Genomic DNA, 15,792 nt, shown 5'->3' on the forward strand with positions numbered 1-15,792 from the left:
ACACAGAGACTCAGAGTATAAGAAGCCTACAATTCTGTACCTCTAATTACTTTTTTAAAAAACTTCCTTCTATCTCCTCTCCACACCTAAGCCTATGGAAGAAGATGAGGTGAGGATTCTCCTCCTGAACTGAGTCATTTTAGCCTTAATGAAAAATCTGAAAGTATAAAACATCCTGGAATACTGATGGCTGCCCATCCAACATCTATTCTCTTCATAGTTCTTCTTCCTAAAATAATCCCAGCTTTCGTAAAGTTATCTATTATTTTCCATGTACCCTAATGCTTTAGGAATGCCTCAACCCCATTTATAGGGTCCCAACTGGTCTAAGCCAATCACTTTGCTGTGATTGCTTTAGGCATGGTCAAGTAACAATTCCAGCCAGTAAGATATGAGGGAAAGTCAGCTGTGGGACTCTTAGGAAAGGTTTCTTTGCTCTCATAAAGACACACCAGGCGAGATGGCCCCTTTTTGTTTCTGGAGCTTTCTGCAGGGGAGAGGAGCTAGTGAAATCTGTAACTGCTATCGCCATCTTGTGGTCACAAGAAGAATTAGCCCGAGGAATGGGGCAGCATACAAAGCAGGGCAGAGCCAAGAGAACACCAGAGAGCCAGAGCCCTGATAATGCCATACCTGGAACTGCCCTGTCTTAAGGGTTCTCATGTGAAGCAGTGAGTGTTCTTATTACTGGAGCCATGAGTCATGCTTTCTGTTTCTTTCACTAAAAGGCATCTTTCATTTACTTGGCAAATCACCTCTTAACTCTATTCCGCTGCCTCCCTAGAGCAAAAAACCCTATTTAAAACTTGTACTATTTTAGCAATCCAAGGAAATAAAGGAAGAGGGAACTGTCATTTGTAAATGCCTATAGAGTAGAATATTAAATACATATTAGAACCCTCAAAATGACTTAACATTAACAGATCAATATATCAGAACATTTATTGAGCACTTGCTCCATATAAAAAACTGAGCTGGAAGCTTTATATATATTATCAAATTTAATCCTCATTGCAACCCTATATTACCTACCTATTATAAACAAAAGTGAAACTATGAATAATTCACTAAAATCAAATACATGCAACTGCTAAGTGGAAGAGGTAGATTTTGAAGCTAGTGTGGCTGGCTCCAAAGTCCACACTTTTTCTTCCTATCTTACATTTAAAAAACTCTAGAAAATAGGTAGAGGCACATGCAGTGACAGTGAATCATTGAGCATTATGAACAGTCAAAATAAAAATATTTGTGGAAAAATTGAGACAAAATTTTCTTGGAACAGGTATTATAAGTTGAAATCTGAATTGTAAACTGATTATGTCTAAAGTAAAATTAACAGAAAATTCATCAACAGAAGGTATGAACAGGTGAATCAGGAATACTACATGGTTAGTAAGAAAAAGAGTTCAAAATATTCATGATTACTACTTTATAAAACTAGTCTCTCATAATGTATATCTTCAACACAATATGCACATTATTACAGTAACAGTGTCACTAGACTTTTTGGAGTCAATTTAAGTGACATCAATATCCATAGAAATTAATTTTTAGCAAGGCTTTAACGCATTTGTCTTTACCTGTTTGTGATGAGCCGAGAATTAACATATCTATATTCTCCTTCATACTTTTGCTCAGTTATTGTCATCTTACCAATGGGTCTTCTAAGTCGAGTTAGGAATAGCCCAGAAACAACCAAGTAGGCCATCATGCTTGCTGGGCCCTATTATTATTGGGAGAGAAAGATACACAAAGTTCTGGGATATAATAATAAATTCACTTAGATACAAACATGTACAATTTTTATAATTAACCTCAATGACTGAAAGAAATTGCCCTACTGGGTAATTTTTTCCCTTTTTTTTTTTTCTGAAAAAGTACACAGTAGCCTCTACACTTTTACTACTCATGGGCTTTTCCTCTTACCACTGTAGCTTATCCCTCGCTCTCCTACATTTTGCTCACCTAAAAACTCCTAATTGCAGTTCTCACTTTTTCTATGTTATCTAATACTCTCCTGTTGGAACTCTTCTTGATAATCTCTTAAGATTCCACAATAATTCTTAGACCTCTTTTTCTTGCCTTCTCTTTTAATGTTAATATTCCCTCAAACTCGTTCCTTAGTTATCTTCTCATCTCAAATTTATACCTCTAGTCCTATCACTCTTATGAACCCAAGAAATAAGTACTACACATCTTTACCTTAATACTGTGCAGATGCCTCAAGTTCAGCTCCCCCTGAACGAGCTCTGTCTTTCCCTGCGTGTACATCTTGCTTCCAGCTGCTGTACTATGTATTAATAACTTTGTAGGTGACCTCATCACCCATTGACCATCCCAAGAGAAAAAGAAAGGTATGCTTCAAGCATACCTTTCCAAGTTCATCATAGGCACTTCCCTCATTCCCCTATATACCCTATACTCTGCCATACTAAAATAAATGTTTCCTGAACAGTTTCCATTCAGTGAGGTTGTTCTTATGTTTGGCAAGCCTGACATAATCTAATGGATGTCTATTTACCTCCCCAAAGCAGCTCAGATATCACCTCCAGTTCTTCCTGGCACTAAATACTTTATTGAAACTTCTATTACTAAACTTTATCATGCTGCATCATAATTGTTTGACTATCTACCTGTTTTACCACATTGTAATTCCTCTTCAGCAGGAACTGTGTCTTACTTTTTATTCCTACTATCCAGCACAATATATGTGCTAGTAAGTATTCAAGATTTTAAAAAAAAAAGTAAATCTGATCAATTCAATGCATTTCAACAACTACTACAAACGTGGACCAAAAAGATAACTAAAACAGTTTCTGCCTTTAGCAGAATCAGATAACAAGTAGACATGGAGACATATTTAAGTATCACAAAAATGTAGTTAAGTACCATAAAAATATGACTGCAAGGAGACAAGAAGGATTTGGCCTATTCACTTGCTTATAGTAAAACAAAATACAAGAATGATAAAACCTGGATCACAAGACAGCAAAGAATTAGGAAAATAAACAGAAAAATTCGAAAAACAAAACAAAGCAAAACCAAAACCCTGCTTTCCCAGTGTTTTGGAAAGCAACAAAAACCAGTATGGAAATAATTTATTAATCAACTGAAATGCATATACACACACATACATATGTAAAACAACCATACTATTATATGGCTGTGTTATAAATATGTAACAATAACATTATATATTAAATGACTAAAGTTACATTTCAATAAGATAACTCAAAGAACACTTAAAAGTGATTCTTGCCATCACAAATATCAGAGACTTGGATAATAAGGCTCATGGGACAGCCAACCATTTACATTATAAAATATTCTTGGAACTGTTACACCCACTCTAAATGTATCATTATTTTAACATTAGAATTTCATATTAAACTGGATGTCTCCATATCTCTTTTTAGACATTACTTTGAAACAATAAGTACAAGTATATTCATGGTTTAAATACTTGTTTTATTATTATTTTTTAAAGAAGCAGGTCTCGCTTTTTGTCCAGGCTTGTCTCGAACTCCTGGATTCAAGCGATCCTCCCATCTCAGCCTCCCAAAGTGCTGGGATTACAGGAGTGAGCCACCACGCCTGGCCAGTACATTTGTCTGGTTTTTAATGCCACAAAATTTTTCCAAGTACCTAATTTAAGGAAAATTAAAAAGAAAAATTAGTACTTCTAAAATCTCGAGTGAAGTATTATTTTATAACCAGACTTTGTTAGGTAAATCATGTGAAAATACATTCTTTGAGATCTACAAAAATTCTTACAGGCCATCAAGCTATTCACAATATGTATTTCAAATATTATATTATATCAATTTAAAAGGTGAAATAAAAGCAGACTCACCTGAGCTCCAATTGCACTCGTCAACTTAAAGATATACAAAACTATGTCTAAAAATGGCTGTAAAATAAATATTAGAATACACAGAATTAAAACTAGAGCACTAGAATGATAGCTAATACAACATGTTAACTACAAAATGTCATTAAACATTTAATATATAATTATCAACATGTAGAGGTCCCACTATGTATAATGTACTGTGATAGTAAGTAGATCAAAGAATACATGAAAGATAACAGTTTTCCTCTCAAGAAACTTAAAATGGGAACAGCTTACACAATGTCTACTGACCATCAAGTAGGAAAAACATTTATCACTTTGCATCAACTAAGATACCTCTACTGTGATAATTAACCACTAGTAACTCAGTAATGTGTCAATATAATGTAAAGACACTGAATAAAATGACCTGAGATGTAACCCCAAATCTGCTACCAGTTTGTTTCTACATATCTTCACCTGTAAAGTGAGGAGCTTTTCCTGCTCCAATATTGTTTGACTCCATTACTTTATCACTTCTATGGCAAAATAATCAAGTAAGCCACTGAATCTAATTTTGTGATATAAAACCCAAGTCTCTAGAACCAAAATAATACATTAATGTACTGCTCTTCACATACAGAGACAACTCAACTAATGCACCATCAGTTGCATTAGTTTGAAATGTTTTTCAAGAAACCCAAATTGTGTTCATTCACTTTAAGTCAACAGCCACTGCTCGCTCCTCCACTTTTTTTTTTTGAGACAGGGTCTGGCTCTGTCACCCAGGCTGGAGATCTTGGCTCACTGCAGCCTCTGGAGTAGCTGGGAGTACAGGTGCACATTACCATGCCTGGGTAATTTTTGTATTTTTTGTAGATGGGGTTTCACCATGTTGCCCAGGATAGTCTTAAATTCCTGAGCTCAAGCGATCTGCCCACCTTGGCCTCCCAAAGTATTGTGATTACAGGGATAAGCCACTATGCCCGGCCAACAGCCAGCACTTTCTAATCCACATTATTACTAGGATAGATGGCTTGGTTTGTTAACTGGCTTATTTCAACATCTACCTTTCCTTTTCCTTTTTTTTTTTTTTTTTTTTTTTTGCCTTATAAATTATCAAGAAGCTAGAGATACTTATAAAATTCAAGAACTGTTAAAACTTATGACAAAAATAATGACTCATAATTTAAGTTGGAGGTCAATTAGATGTTTAAAACATCTAACTTACACACTGGTGCACAGCCCCACTACAAGTACTTAATATTCTTCTGTATTCCAGATGTGACAAAACCTGAGACTTGCTCAAGTGCCAAGATTTAAAGAATACATAATAATGTCTATAAAACTACATGGAAAGTTGTATATATACACCCCCATTCCCACCATGCATGCATGCATGCATACACACACATACACACACACACACAGAGAGAGAGAGAGAAAGAGAGCGAGAAAACAAACTTTCAGATGTGGTACTGGGAACAGAAAAGAAAGCTTAATTACTGAACTATTTGTAGTTGTCAGAGTTCCTGAGTTTGCGATCAGTTAGCAAAGGTTTCTGGAGAGCTAAATAAATAACAAAGTTGGGCTGGAAGTGAAAAGCATTGGGCCTGGGCATGAGGAGAGCAGCTCTTGTGGATATATATCTCTAAGAACTGCCTTCCCTCCATCCACCTGGTTGAAGCAAGAACATTCCTATTCTTACAATGTGACCCAGTCCTTTTTATAGTTTTGGTTTTGTCTCAAAACTGTATATCTAGGTCAACTGTGACCAGAGGCAGATACTATCATTGGTCCAGTATGAGACAAGCTCCTACCCAATACCAAGGGAAGTCACATGAGTTAGAGTGGGAAATGAAGCATCTCAGATGAAGAGGGGAGGGGATGCTGGGCAGACTATTTTATAGGTGCTTACTACATATCATATTCAATGCAAGAGGTAATGGCAAAGAAGAGGGTTTAATAAGAAGACTACAGCAAAAGCTGTAAGGGTGGAGAGATAACATGACTAAGATAAGAACTGGAGAAATCAGTGAGAAGAAGGAAAACTGACTTAAGGCCTATCACAGTCAGGAGCTTTGGCAATATTCTGAGGAGAATGGGAAAAACAGTAATTAGAAAACTGAAATATACTTGCATCTTGTGAAATTTTTTGACTACTACTTACTAATGATCTATTAGAATTAAAGATACTGAAGCAGAGAAATGGGCAGAAAGGAAGTCCTAGTCTAGTGTTATAAGTGTGGAGTTAGAAACATAAATTGACAGTCAATCTCTAACAATGGCCGGATGCACACAGGTCAAAAGATGAGAATTCAAATTTCTGTTGTTTTAATGCAATCAACCTGCAAAATTCTTAGAAAATCCTTATAAGACACTAAATTATCAGTTCTTTGCCAAAGTACCTCACAAAAATAATAGAAAAAATTAAAATAATTGAAACTATTACAACAACTCTAATTTTCTTATAAAAGCATTAAATATTTACATGCTGCTGTTCTGTCCATAAAATCAATTCTATATAAATTTGCTTAGATTCAAAATTCAACAAATTAAACAAATAATCTTTTAAAAAGGAGAGAAACTTACCTTACTAAGATTTGAATACAGATCGACTACACTGTTACAAAATTTTTCTACATCTTGTGTAAGCAGCTGGTCTGGATTAGCTATTCTGTTGTCCAGATTTCCCATTTTATAATATGTGAAAGCTCTAAAATAGCAAGAAGAAAAGTGATTTTAAAACAAGTGACTTTAAAGATAAAACAACAACAAAAAAATCATGTTACACCACCTAGCTCAAATACATAGAAACAAAAAAGTTTGGAGCCAGAAGAGATCCTATTGATTGCCCTAACTGATTTTAAAGAGGAGGACACAAGTCCAGAAAATGATGACTTGTCAATTAATGGAAGAGCCAGGACTAGATTCCAAATAACTGAAAGGTTGTTCCCAACATCCTTCTGTACCTAATAGCAGTTTTCTTAGAAAACATACAATAAATAAGAAAAACTGCTATATTGATCAGCTTCATAAATACTCTTCTATTTAAATATTTTTAATATAAAAATAGGTTATCACTTACTGAAGATACTCTTCATAGAGGTATTTAGTGAGCCTTACTCGGAAGCACAGTTTAAGCTCATTTAACCCATACTTCAAGAAGTTATTAACCAGAGAGATCTAAAACAAACAAACAAATATTATTGGTTTTGCTTTTCATTTCTGCTTACTAAACTATAATTTATTTCTCTATTATTTCCTGTGTCCCAAATCCTATAATTTTTATAATTTAGTCCAAATTTATATAATTCAGTTCTGTTTTACTTTACTGCATTTAGCTAAACCAAATGTACCTGGTTTGAATTATTCTATGTTAAACTTTACACGGAATATGTTAATATCACTAATTATGTGACATATCTTGCCCTTTTTTTGGTAAATGGGCAAAAAGTCAAATATATCCCCTTTCTAGCCAATGTAAAGACTTGCTTTTAGGTGTTCAGACATTTATATTTTCTGTTTCCTACTATCAGCACTACAACCCCAGACAACAGAATTCTATATACACTACATTTGCATTTGTTAAAAAAAAAACACTACAGGTTTTACACCAACTAATGCTATTTTCCAGATTATTTCTAGAGCCATCTTTACTAACATTTTCCATCGTTACATTACAAATTTTCTCAAGTGGTCTTTGCTGAATCTTAATCTTTGATTTCTATGTTGCTTATTCCAATTGTTTATTTTAAAAAGTCTAAAAGCTATGTAGCCCCAACTTCCAGCTTTATTAAACAAGAATTTCTGGCAATTTCAACGTAACTGGATTTTACAACCAAGCTTCTCATTTTTACCCACAAATTTAGAATATTAAATTCTTATAGCGCCAAGAAAATTAAAATGAGAACCAAACTAAGAAAATCACTTATATTTTAGACTAAATAATTTATCTGTAAAAAATTCAGACCATAAATTCCAATTTAACTTAAAGTAAATTAGTAGTTCAAGTTACTGTAATAGTTTATGGTCTAAAGTAACCAGGATGATTTGCATTCCCTCCTCTAAATCCCCCCAACTCCCCAAGTTGCCCCCTGCCCACACCCATTTTGCAATGACTGGAATCATTTCTGGTTGTTAGAACTAGGACAAGGGTGCTACTGCTATCTAATGGTCATTGATGATGCTAAACACTGAAGAAAACCTGGACTGAAGGTTAAAAAAAAATGCCAAAAAACCCCTCACCCACATACATATGTATATGAATATATATACACATTATAAATGAAATTAAACCAAACATAATCCCTTTTTCATCTAGTATGGTTTACATTGAAAATTATATTATAAATTACAAAACTAAACTGAAAATAGGAACTTAGTATCATAAGTCTTTAAAGAATTTAATAAGTAAAACCCTTAAAGATTTTAATAAGATGCAAATTTCCCCTGTGTTAAAAAGATTTTTAATGAATTAAACTTACAAGAGGCATGGCAGCGATGAAGTTGAATAAGTATCTCTTGAAATCTTTCCTGCTACGACCAATGATACCACTGCAAACCACCACATGCAATGCATTAGTTGCAAAAGAAGCAAAATCTAACACTAGGAAAACTTCTGTAAAGCTCTAAAATTACTCTTGGAAACTTCTATTAAATCAAAACAACCAATAAAAAAGATGCTAAAAACCACTTTTTTGCAAAAACATGTTTGCAACTTTAAAATGTCATCATTTTGAACTTGCTGGAAACTCATTCTGCAAATGGCAAAATTAAACAGAATGATAACTAATTATTTCTTAGTAAAAATGGCTGCTTTAAAAAAAGGCTTAAGTGGCTACAAAAGAAATTTAGCTAGCATAACAATTAACAACTTTATAGCCCCAGGAATGGGTTATTATGAATAAACAAAGTACCATTTGTTTGTTTTAAAATATTTTAACAATCTGATTCTCATTTGTGTGAACTAGTGGCAGGGAGACAGACTAATGGGGATCAGCAAAGGGTCAAAAGTAAATATTTTAGGCTTTGTGCACCCTAAGGGCTCTGCTGCAACTACTCAATTCTGCCACTGTAAAACAAAAGCAGCCAAGAAGAAGTGTGGCTGTATTCTAATAAAACTTTACCAAAATAGATGGCAGGTAGTGAGATTTGACCTGTGGGTCCTAGTTTGCCAACACTGGGACTAATGTATAGATCAGAGCCCAGAATGGATCTATAGAAGCTTCATGTTCCTCAACACACTTCAGCTAGACTAGCTCCTCTTTTGCCTGTTGTTAATCTGTTTTACGTATTTTTCTGCTTTTAAAATATACATTAAAAATTTTTGAAAAGGGTTCTAAAACTTTATTAAAAATTTGAACAAAGCATTATTATATAAGTAAAGGATCTTTGAGTAAGATGTCTATAACCTAATACAAAGATATTATGTATTTGATCACAGAACTCTTACTTCAAGTAATACTTAATAATGTTCCCAAATTTCTTTTTTTTTTTTTTCTTTGGGTTCATTCACTCTGTTTTTCAAAGGTCTACTTTTTTTTTTTTTTTTTTTTTGCTAAGAGCTTTATTGAAATATAATTCACATACCATGCATTTCTCCCAAATTTCATAAGATATATTTATATAAAACATTTGAGAAACACTGGACTAAGTGGTTTAAACCTAGCTGCCCACGCACTCACAAAAATTACTAGTATATGACTAGAGAAATAATTTCCTTTCTGTGAGGGAGCAGATAGATAAATTTGGGAAACCCTAGGTTAAACAGAGCTAACAAATGTCTTTACCAAAGACCTTCTCAAAGCTTTTAATGTATAGTATGTGCATTTTAACTCTCTGAGAGGGGTTTGTAGCATGAAGCATTTCCTCTATCATAGCCAAGATTCCACAGAACATACTTTGGGAAATGTTCCTTTAGACTGATTAAAAGAAATTAATACTCCAATGTTTCTACAGCCCCTAAAAAGTAAAACAGTTAAAAAAAAAAAAAAGGCTAACTACAAGAAAGTTAAATACAACCACACAAAAATGTTGTTTATAGCAATAAGAATATTAGAGACATTAAGCAATCAAGACAGTACAAAAGGTTCAGAGAATATATGTTAAAATTGTTTGAACCAAACCTTACTTAAAACCAAAGTGCTTTAGTGCTGCCCAAGCTGTGAAACACACAAGAACATGCCATCATTCAGCAATGGTTTACCATTGGAGTAGCAGCTATAAATTTAAAAAATGGTTTCTTGAATAAAGCCTTATTTCTGCTTATTATTCCACTGCAAAAAAACATAATTAACAAAAAACAATTTTACAATAGCCCTAATCACTATAACTTCCAAATGTTTAAGAATCTTTATAAAAGAGAGTTTGGTAATTTTTAAATTCTGCTTGTAGCCAAATGGGTGAAAATAAAATATATTTTTATGATTAGATAAAGCAGCAACAAGGTATGAAGAATTTTCCTCCATGTCATGGAATTAGTATAGTTTCTACCTTAAAGAGGGTGTCTTTCCTATTAAGATAGATTTGCCCATACTCCAAAGTCATTAGTCACCATCAACAAATAAGCTTAAAATATGAAAAGGATATTAAAATGAAGTACATTAAGGACCATAATAAGTCTCTTTGAGGCTCTCTTTAGCAGAAATACATGAATCTGGACTTACTTTAGAAAAGGCAAAAAGAGAAAATAAATAAATCAATTTGCACTGTAGCTTAAATACTGAGATGGAGATATATGTTAACTTTTCAAATAAAATTATCCTGTATGAATGTACAGTATTTTAAAACTTTTTTTGAGATAAGGTCCAAATATTAAAGAATTTCATACACAGCAGAGGCTCAAAACTATTTAGGAGAAAGTTAACAACTTTAAAATGAGTGTTTTACAATTGGTGAATGTGGGTTAAGAATATAAAGAAGTTCCTTATGCTAATCTTTTTTTTTTTTTTTTTTTTTGAGGCAGGATATCCCTAAGCTTAAGTGATCCTTCTGCTCAGCCTCCTGTGTAATTGGGACTGTAGGCATGTGCCACCACAGCCAGCTAACTTTTTTATATTTTGTAAAGACGAAGTCTCACTGTGTTGCCCAGGCTGGTCTTGAACTCTTGGCCTCAAGTGATCCTCTTGACTCAGCTTCCCAAAGTGTTGGGATTACAGGCATGAGCCACCACACCCAGCCCTTTATTCTATTTTTACAACTTTTCTGTAAGTGTAAAGTATACCAAAATAATGGTTTAAAAAAATGGTTCAGAAACTCATACAAAAAAATGAAAAACAATTTTTTTAAATTTCATAATTAAATTTTAAAACTGAGTACTACACACACGTGCACATGATTAGGGTCCCCCTACAAACACCCTTCAAGGGAGACCAATTAACAAGCTCTCAACTCCAGCTTCTAGTAAGTGTTTACGGCACTTACTTTTAAATATGAATTCACAGCCAAGAGTCACAGAATGCTTGAGGAAAGCCTCTAATGCGAATGACAACAGAATAACAAACAAAAAATGCAGGGAGCTAAAAACACATTAAAAACTTACATAGCTTCAGAGGTGAAAAAATATTGCATACTTAAAAGAATGATTGCTATAAAAATGAACATCCATATAAAAGACAACTCTTGGAAATAAAATTATAACAAATAAAAATTCACTGGATAATAAAGAAATTTCCTAGAAAATAAAATAAAATGGCAGAGACAAAAATAGAAGAGAAATTATAAGATAATCAGATCATCAGTCCAGAGGCTCCAACACTCAGCTAATAAGAATTCCAGAAAAAATGGAGAGGAATAATTTCTTTTTAAACACAAGAAAATTTCTCAAATGAAGAATAAGTTTCTAGATGGAAAAAGAGTTCACCTAGTGCCCAGCACAATGAACAAAAAAAAAAATTCATACCAATGTTCAGTGAAATTTTCAAACATCCAGTAACACATCATCAACAATTTTTTTAAAAAGATTGAGGGGGAGATTGAGGGAGGAACAAATCTCCAGCTATAACTGAGCAATCGTAATGGCAAGAGGCCTCAACACCCACCCTGGAGCTGCGCAACAGAATCCACTAGATGCTTCAAAAAGGTTTGATTAATTGAATCAGAATCTCTAGTGGTGGGGCCCAGACATTCATAGTTCTTAAAATTCTCCAGATGATTCCAATCATTCTGCAGCCAAGGTTGAGACCCAGAACAGAGTGATGTTCTCAAAATTCTGAAGAAAAGTGAATTCCAACTTGGAATGCACAAACATAGCTAAATTATCTATCAAGTATGAGACTAGAAGAAAGACATTTTCAGATCTACAAGGTCTCAAAAATTTATCTCCCTTCATCCTTACTCAGAAAAAGAGTGCATCTGCCAAAACGAGAAAGTAAACTGAGGAAGACAAAAACAAAAAATCCAGAAACAGGTTATTTAATTCAGGATACAAAGATGAAAGAAATTCCCAAAATAATGATAAAAGCAAGTTCAAACATGATTGCTATTTGGTGGGCCTAAAATGCAACCAATCCTGATTAAAGCAAGAAGACCTGGCACTTTGGGAGGCCGAGGCGGGCGGACCACAAGGTCAGGAGATCGAGACCATCCAGGCTAACACTGTGAAACCCTGTCTCTACTAAAAATACAAAAAATTAGCCAGGCGTGGTGGTGGGCACCTGTAGTCCCAGCTATTCAGGAGGCTGAGGCAGGAGAATCGCATGAAGCCAGGAGGCAGAGGTTGCAGTGAGCTGAGATCGCGCCGCTGCACTCCAGCCTGGACAACAGAGCAAGACTCCATCTCAAAAAAAAAAAAAAAAAAGCAAGAACACTGGAAACTACAAAACTTATAGGGCGGGGGTGGAAATAGAAAGATGAAGTTGATAGATTAATTGGTGTCTGACCATATTACAATACTGAGAAGATTTCGCAGTATTGTCAAAAAGCTCAAACTGAATTAGGGGGAAGTAGGTTTAAAAAAAACAAAGAAACTAATGTGCACAAATAACAGCCAATTTGTAAACACCAGGAAAAACAAAAAGTTGTATGGAAAAGCAACTACCAAAGTATGCCATGTGGCTCAGCTGTAAGCAATAGTCAAAATCATGTAAACAATAAATTGTGATTTAACCAACAATTACATAATTTTTATTATACATATAAAACATTGAGAAGATGAGCACAGAGGGAGTGTAAAAGGGCTAATTCTCACCTTCCAAAGTAGGAAATGAACACTTACACTGTTGAAACTGAGAAATCTATAAACAGTAATACAAGTATGCAATATGGAAACACAGACACAAAATAAGAGATGAAACAGTAAAAAGAATAGCAAAAAGACCAGCTCCACGTAATGACAGTTGTGAGTGAGAGGAGCCAAGGAATTCATGTGTTTTGTCATTAAGTCCTGCAGGACATTTGACATTAAGCTATGTTCATGTATTACTTTTAAAGTTACATTCATATAATACTCTGATTAAAATTAAAAGGCACAGGACTGACCACAGGTTTCAGGGAGACTTGGGTGGAATGTGAGGGCCTACATAATTTACCCATATTCAGAAGTATGTACTTCAAGCGCTTTAATCCTGTACATACAAGATTTTTTACTGTCCTAGAGAAATGAGTCAGAGAGCATGGTCATAAAGCATTCTTCTTCTTCCTACAAATCTTTAAGAAGCAGATCAATAATCTAAGAGAAAAAAACCTTTACTCCAAAATGTTGGGGCATTTAACAATTTTAAGTACTGTCATTCAAAAAGTTATTTTAGATTAAATACTTTAAGGAATTTTCTGACAAAATATTGCATATCAGGAAATAAAATTCCTAGCAAAAATGTTTACTCTGACATTCAAATTGGTATTATGAAAAATAAATTCTTTATTAACAGATAAATGGCAAATTGTTATAACCCAAGATATCCCAACTGACATTTTTTACATTTTTACATTCAAAATTAGCAATTGCAGTGATTAATAATATGTAGAAAGACTATAATGAAAAAATATAAAAAGCACTAACACCAGATACAGAAAGAAATGTCTAAGAATTGTTTTCCCTTCTAATAAACATGCTCAACGTGATTCTTTGAAATGCTTTGAAATTTTCCTCCAAATTATCTCATTAATTTCAAAAATCCAACTTGGTGGCTTTTTAGAATTCCCATACAGCACTTATTATGCTGCATTTTAATTTTCTGTCTACCTGTCTCTAACTCTTGATAAACTGTCAGCTCAGCAAGGCTTGGTACAGTTTCTCCTAGTTGCTGGCATATAGACCCCATCACAGTATAGCACATTGCCTGGCACATGGGAAACACTAAGTAATTTTTAAGTAAATGAACAAACACATAATTTGACTTGGGTTATCTTTTACCTAATTTAGAATCTCTTTGTTGCTTATAAAGATAATGCATAAATATGAGACAAATTAGCATTTCATACATATAGGAGGAAGGTGATTGAAAAAGTACCTTTCAATTAGTGTCCCATTTTGAATCATCCAAACATCACAATATGTTCGAGACACCAGCATAACAGCAATAAGCACCAAGTAACCTGTCTAAAATAAACCAGGTATAGTAAATTAAATAAATGTATTTTAGAAAGTTCAAAGAAATATTACCTTGGTAACAATTTTTGGTTTCCAAATCTAAAGCTTTATGTAAGTTTCAATACAGTTGGCTGACATTTTTTCTATAAGTAATTTTAAATATATTTAAAGGGAACTCAAGAATATTATATAAATGAAAAAAGCCTCACAGATTCATTTAATCCTTCTCATTCAGAATTCAAAAGTGAATCCTAGGCAGGTCAAAAGACTTGCCTTCATATACCTAGTCAAGGACAGAAGCTAGGAATATAACTTAGATTATCTAGATTAAAGTGTATTGTTGATTTTCTTATATTTTGACATATAACTTTAACAAAGAAAAATGACAGTAACTGCACATATACAGTTAAACAACTAACCAAAACTGAAGCCTAAAATTTTGCCTAAGTAGAATAAATTTGGTTTAATTTGTTAGAAAAATTTATAATAGTGTCCATGCCCTCATAGGGCTTTCAATTTAGTTATGAAGGGAAGAGTTACACATAAAAAGTAGCATACAAATTTAGGCAAACATATTTGTATCATTTCATGTCCTAAGCTGTGGGATGGGAAGGTTTGGGGTAGCAAAAGACAGTTATGGCATTAGAAATATGATAAATAGTAAAACAAAAAAGAGAATGAGGATTAAAGGTAAAAAAGATGAAGGATTTAATGGGGGAAAAAAGGGATTAAAATCATATGAACTATGGTACTGTACTGAGTTTACACATATAAAATTCTTGCAAGCTTCTCAGTAGAACAAAAAGTGATGTTAAAAAGTGATGTTTAAAGAATATTACTTAAGCAATGCTGTTCAAGACAGATTACGAAGCAGGGAAAGTCAAGATGCTGGGTGACTAGCTGGGAATCAGTTATCTTTCTGTGAGATGAGAATCCTGCCACCCCAACCCCAAGTACACACATTTAAAGCTGATCTTAAATTTTCTAAATTGGAAGAATAAGACAGTGACATAGAAGCTAAAGTAAGGGAAGAAGGCCTGCAGAGGGTGGGAGGCTGGCCAAATTAGCCCCTTCTACCTCCCTTACTAATTCCCAGGGACTCATCCAATGTCTCAAATTTGTTTTACATTCATTGAACCCCTGCAATAGTTAAAATGGACATTAAGCTGTTAACTGATTGGAAGGTAATATATGCATCTTTCCAGAGAAGCTTGTATTTTAAATAAGGATTCTTCAAAGGCAGGACAGTTATGCCTGAAGAGTCATTAGAAATATTCACAAAAAAGATAAACATTAAGCAATTTTTAAAAACATATTTGTTTTTGTTGTGGGGACGTACAGGATGTCACAGACATGATGTTGTAAACAAATGAAAGGCTGAGGACATAGGGCCAGATTGTAAAACAATAATCTCCTAAGCAGACGGTAT

The 15,792-nt window shown here is 33.8% G+C and overlaps 1 protein-coding gene across 7 annotated transcripts in view; it reads right to left on the reverse strand.

The window, feature by feature from the left end:
- The window catches only part of ABCD3 (ATP binding cassette subfamily D member 3), a 96,972-nt gene that overhangs the window by 31,136 nt on the left and 50,044 nt on the right, over positions 1-15,792 (reverse strand). For 6 of the 7 annotated variants that reach the window (XM_054475744.1, XM_054475749.2, XM_054475736.2 and 3 more), the window contains 6 exons: positions 14,284-14,372; positions 8,320-8,389; positions 6,921-7,018; positions 6,425-6,548; positions 3,854-3,910; positions 1,581-1,723 (listed from right to left, as the gene is read on the reverse strand). In XM_054475744.1, coding sequence (XP_054331719.1) covers positions 1,581-1,723; positions 3,854-3,910; positions 6,425-6,548; positions 6,921-7,018; positions 8,320-8,389; positions 14,284-14,372 — 581 coding nt within the window. Of the gene's footprint in view, positions 1-1,580; positions 1,724-3,084; positions 3,646-3,853; positions 3,911-6,424; positions 6,549-6,920; positions 7,019-8,319; positions 8,390-14,283; positions 14,373-15,792 lie in introns of those variants that run through there. The other variant, XM_054475764.2, reaches the window with a different exon arrangement.

Source organism: Pongo pygmaeus, chromosome 1 (genome assembly GCF_028885625.2).
Source record: "Pongo pygmaeus isolate AG05252 chromosome 1, NHGRI_mPonPyg2-v2.0_pri, whole genome shotgun sequence".
NCBI classification, from domain to species: domain Eukaryota; kingdom Metazoa; phylum Chordata; class Mammalia; order Primates; family Hominidae; genus Pongo; species Pongo pygmaeus.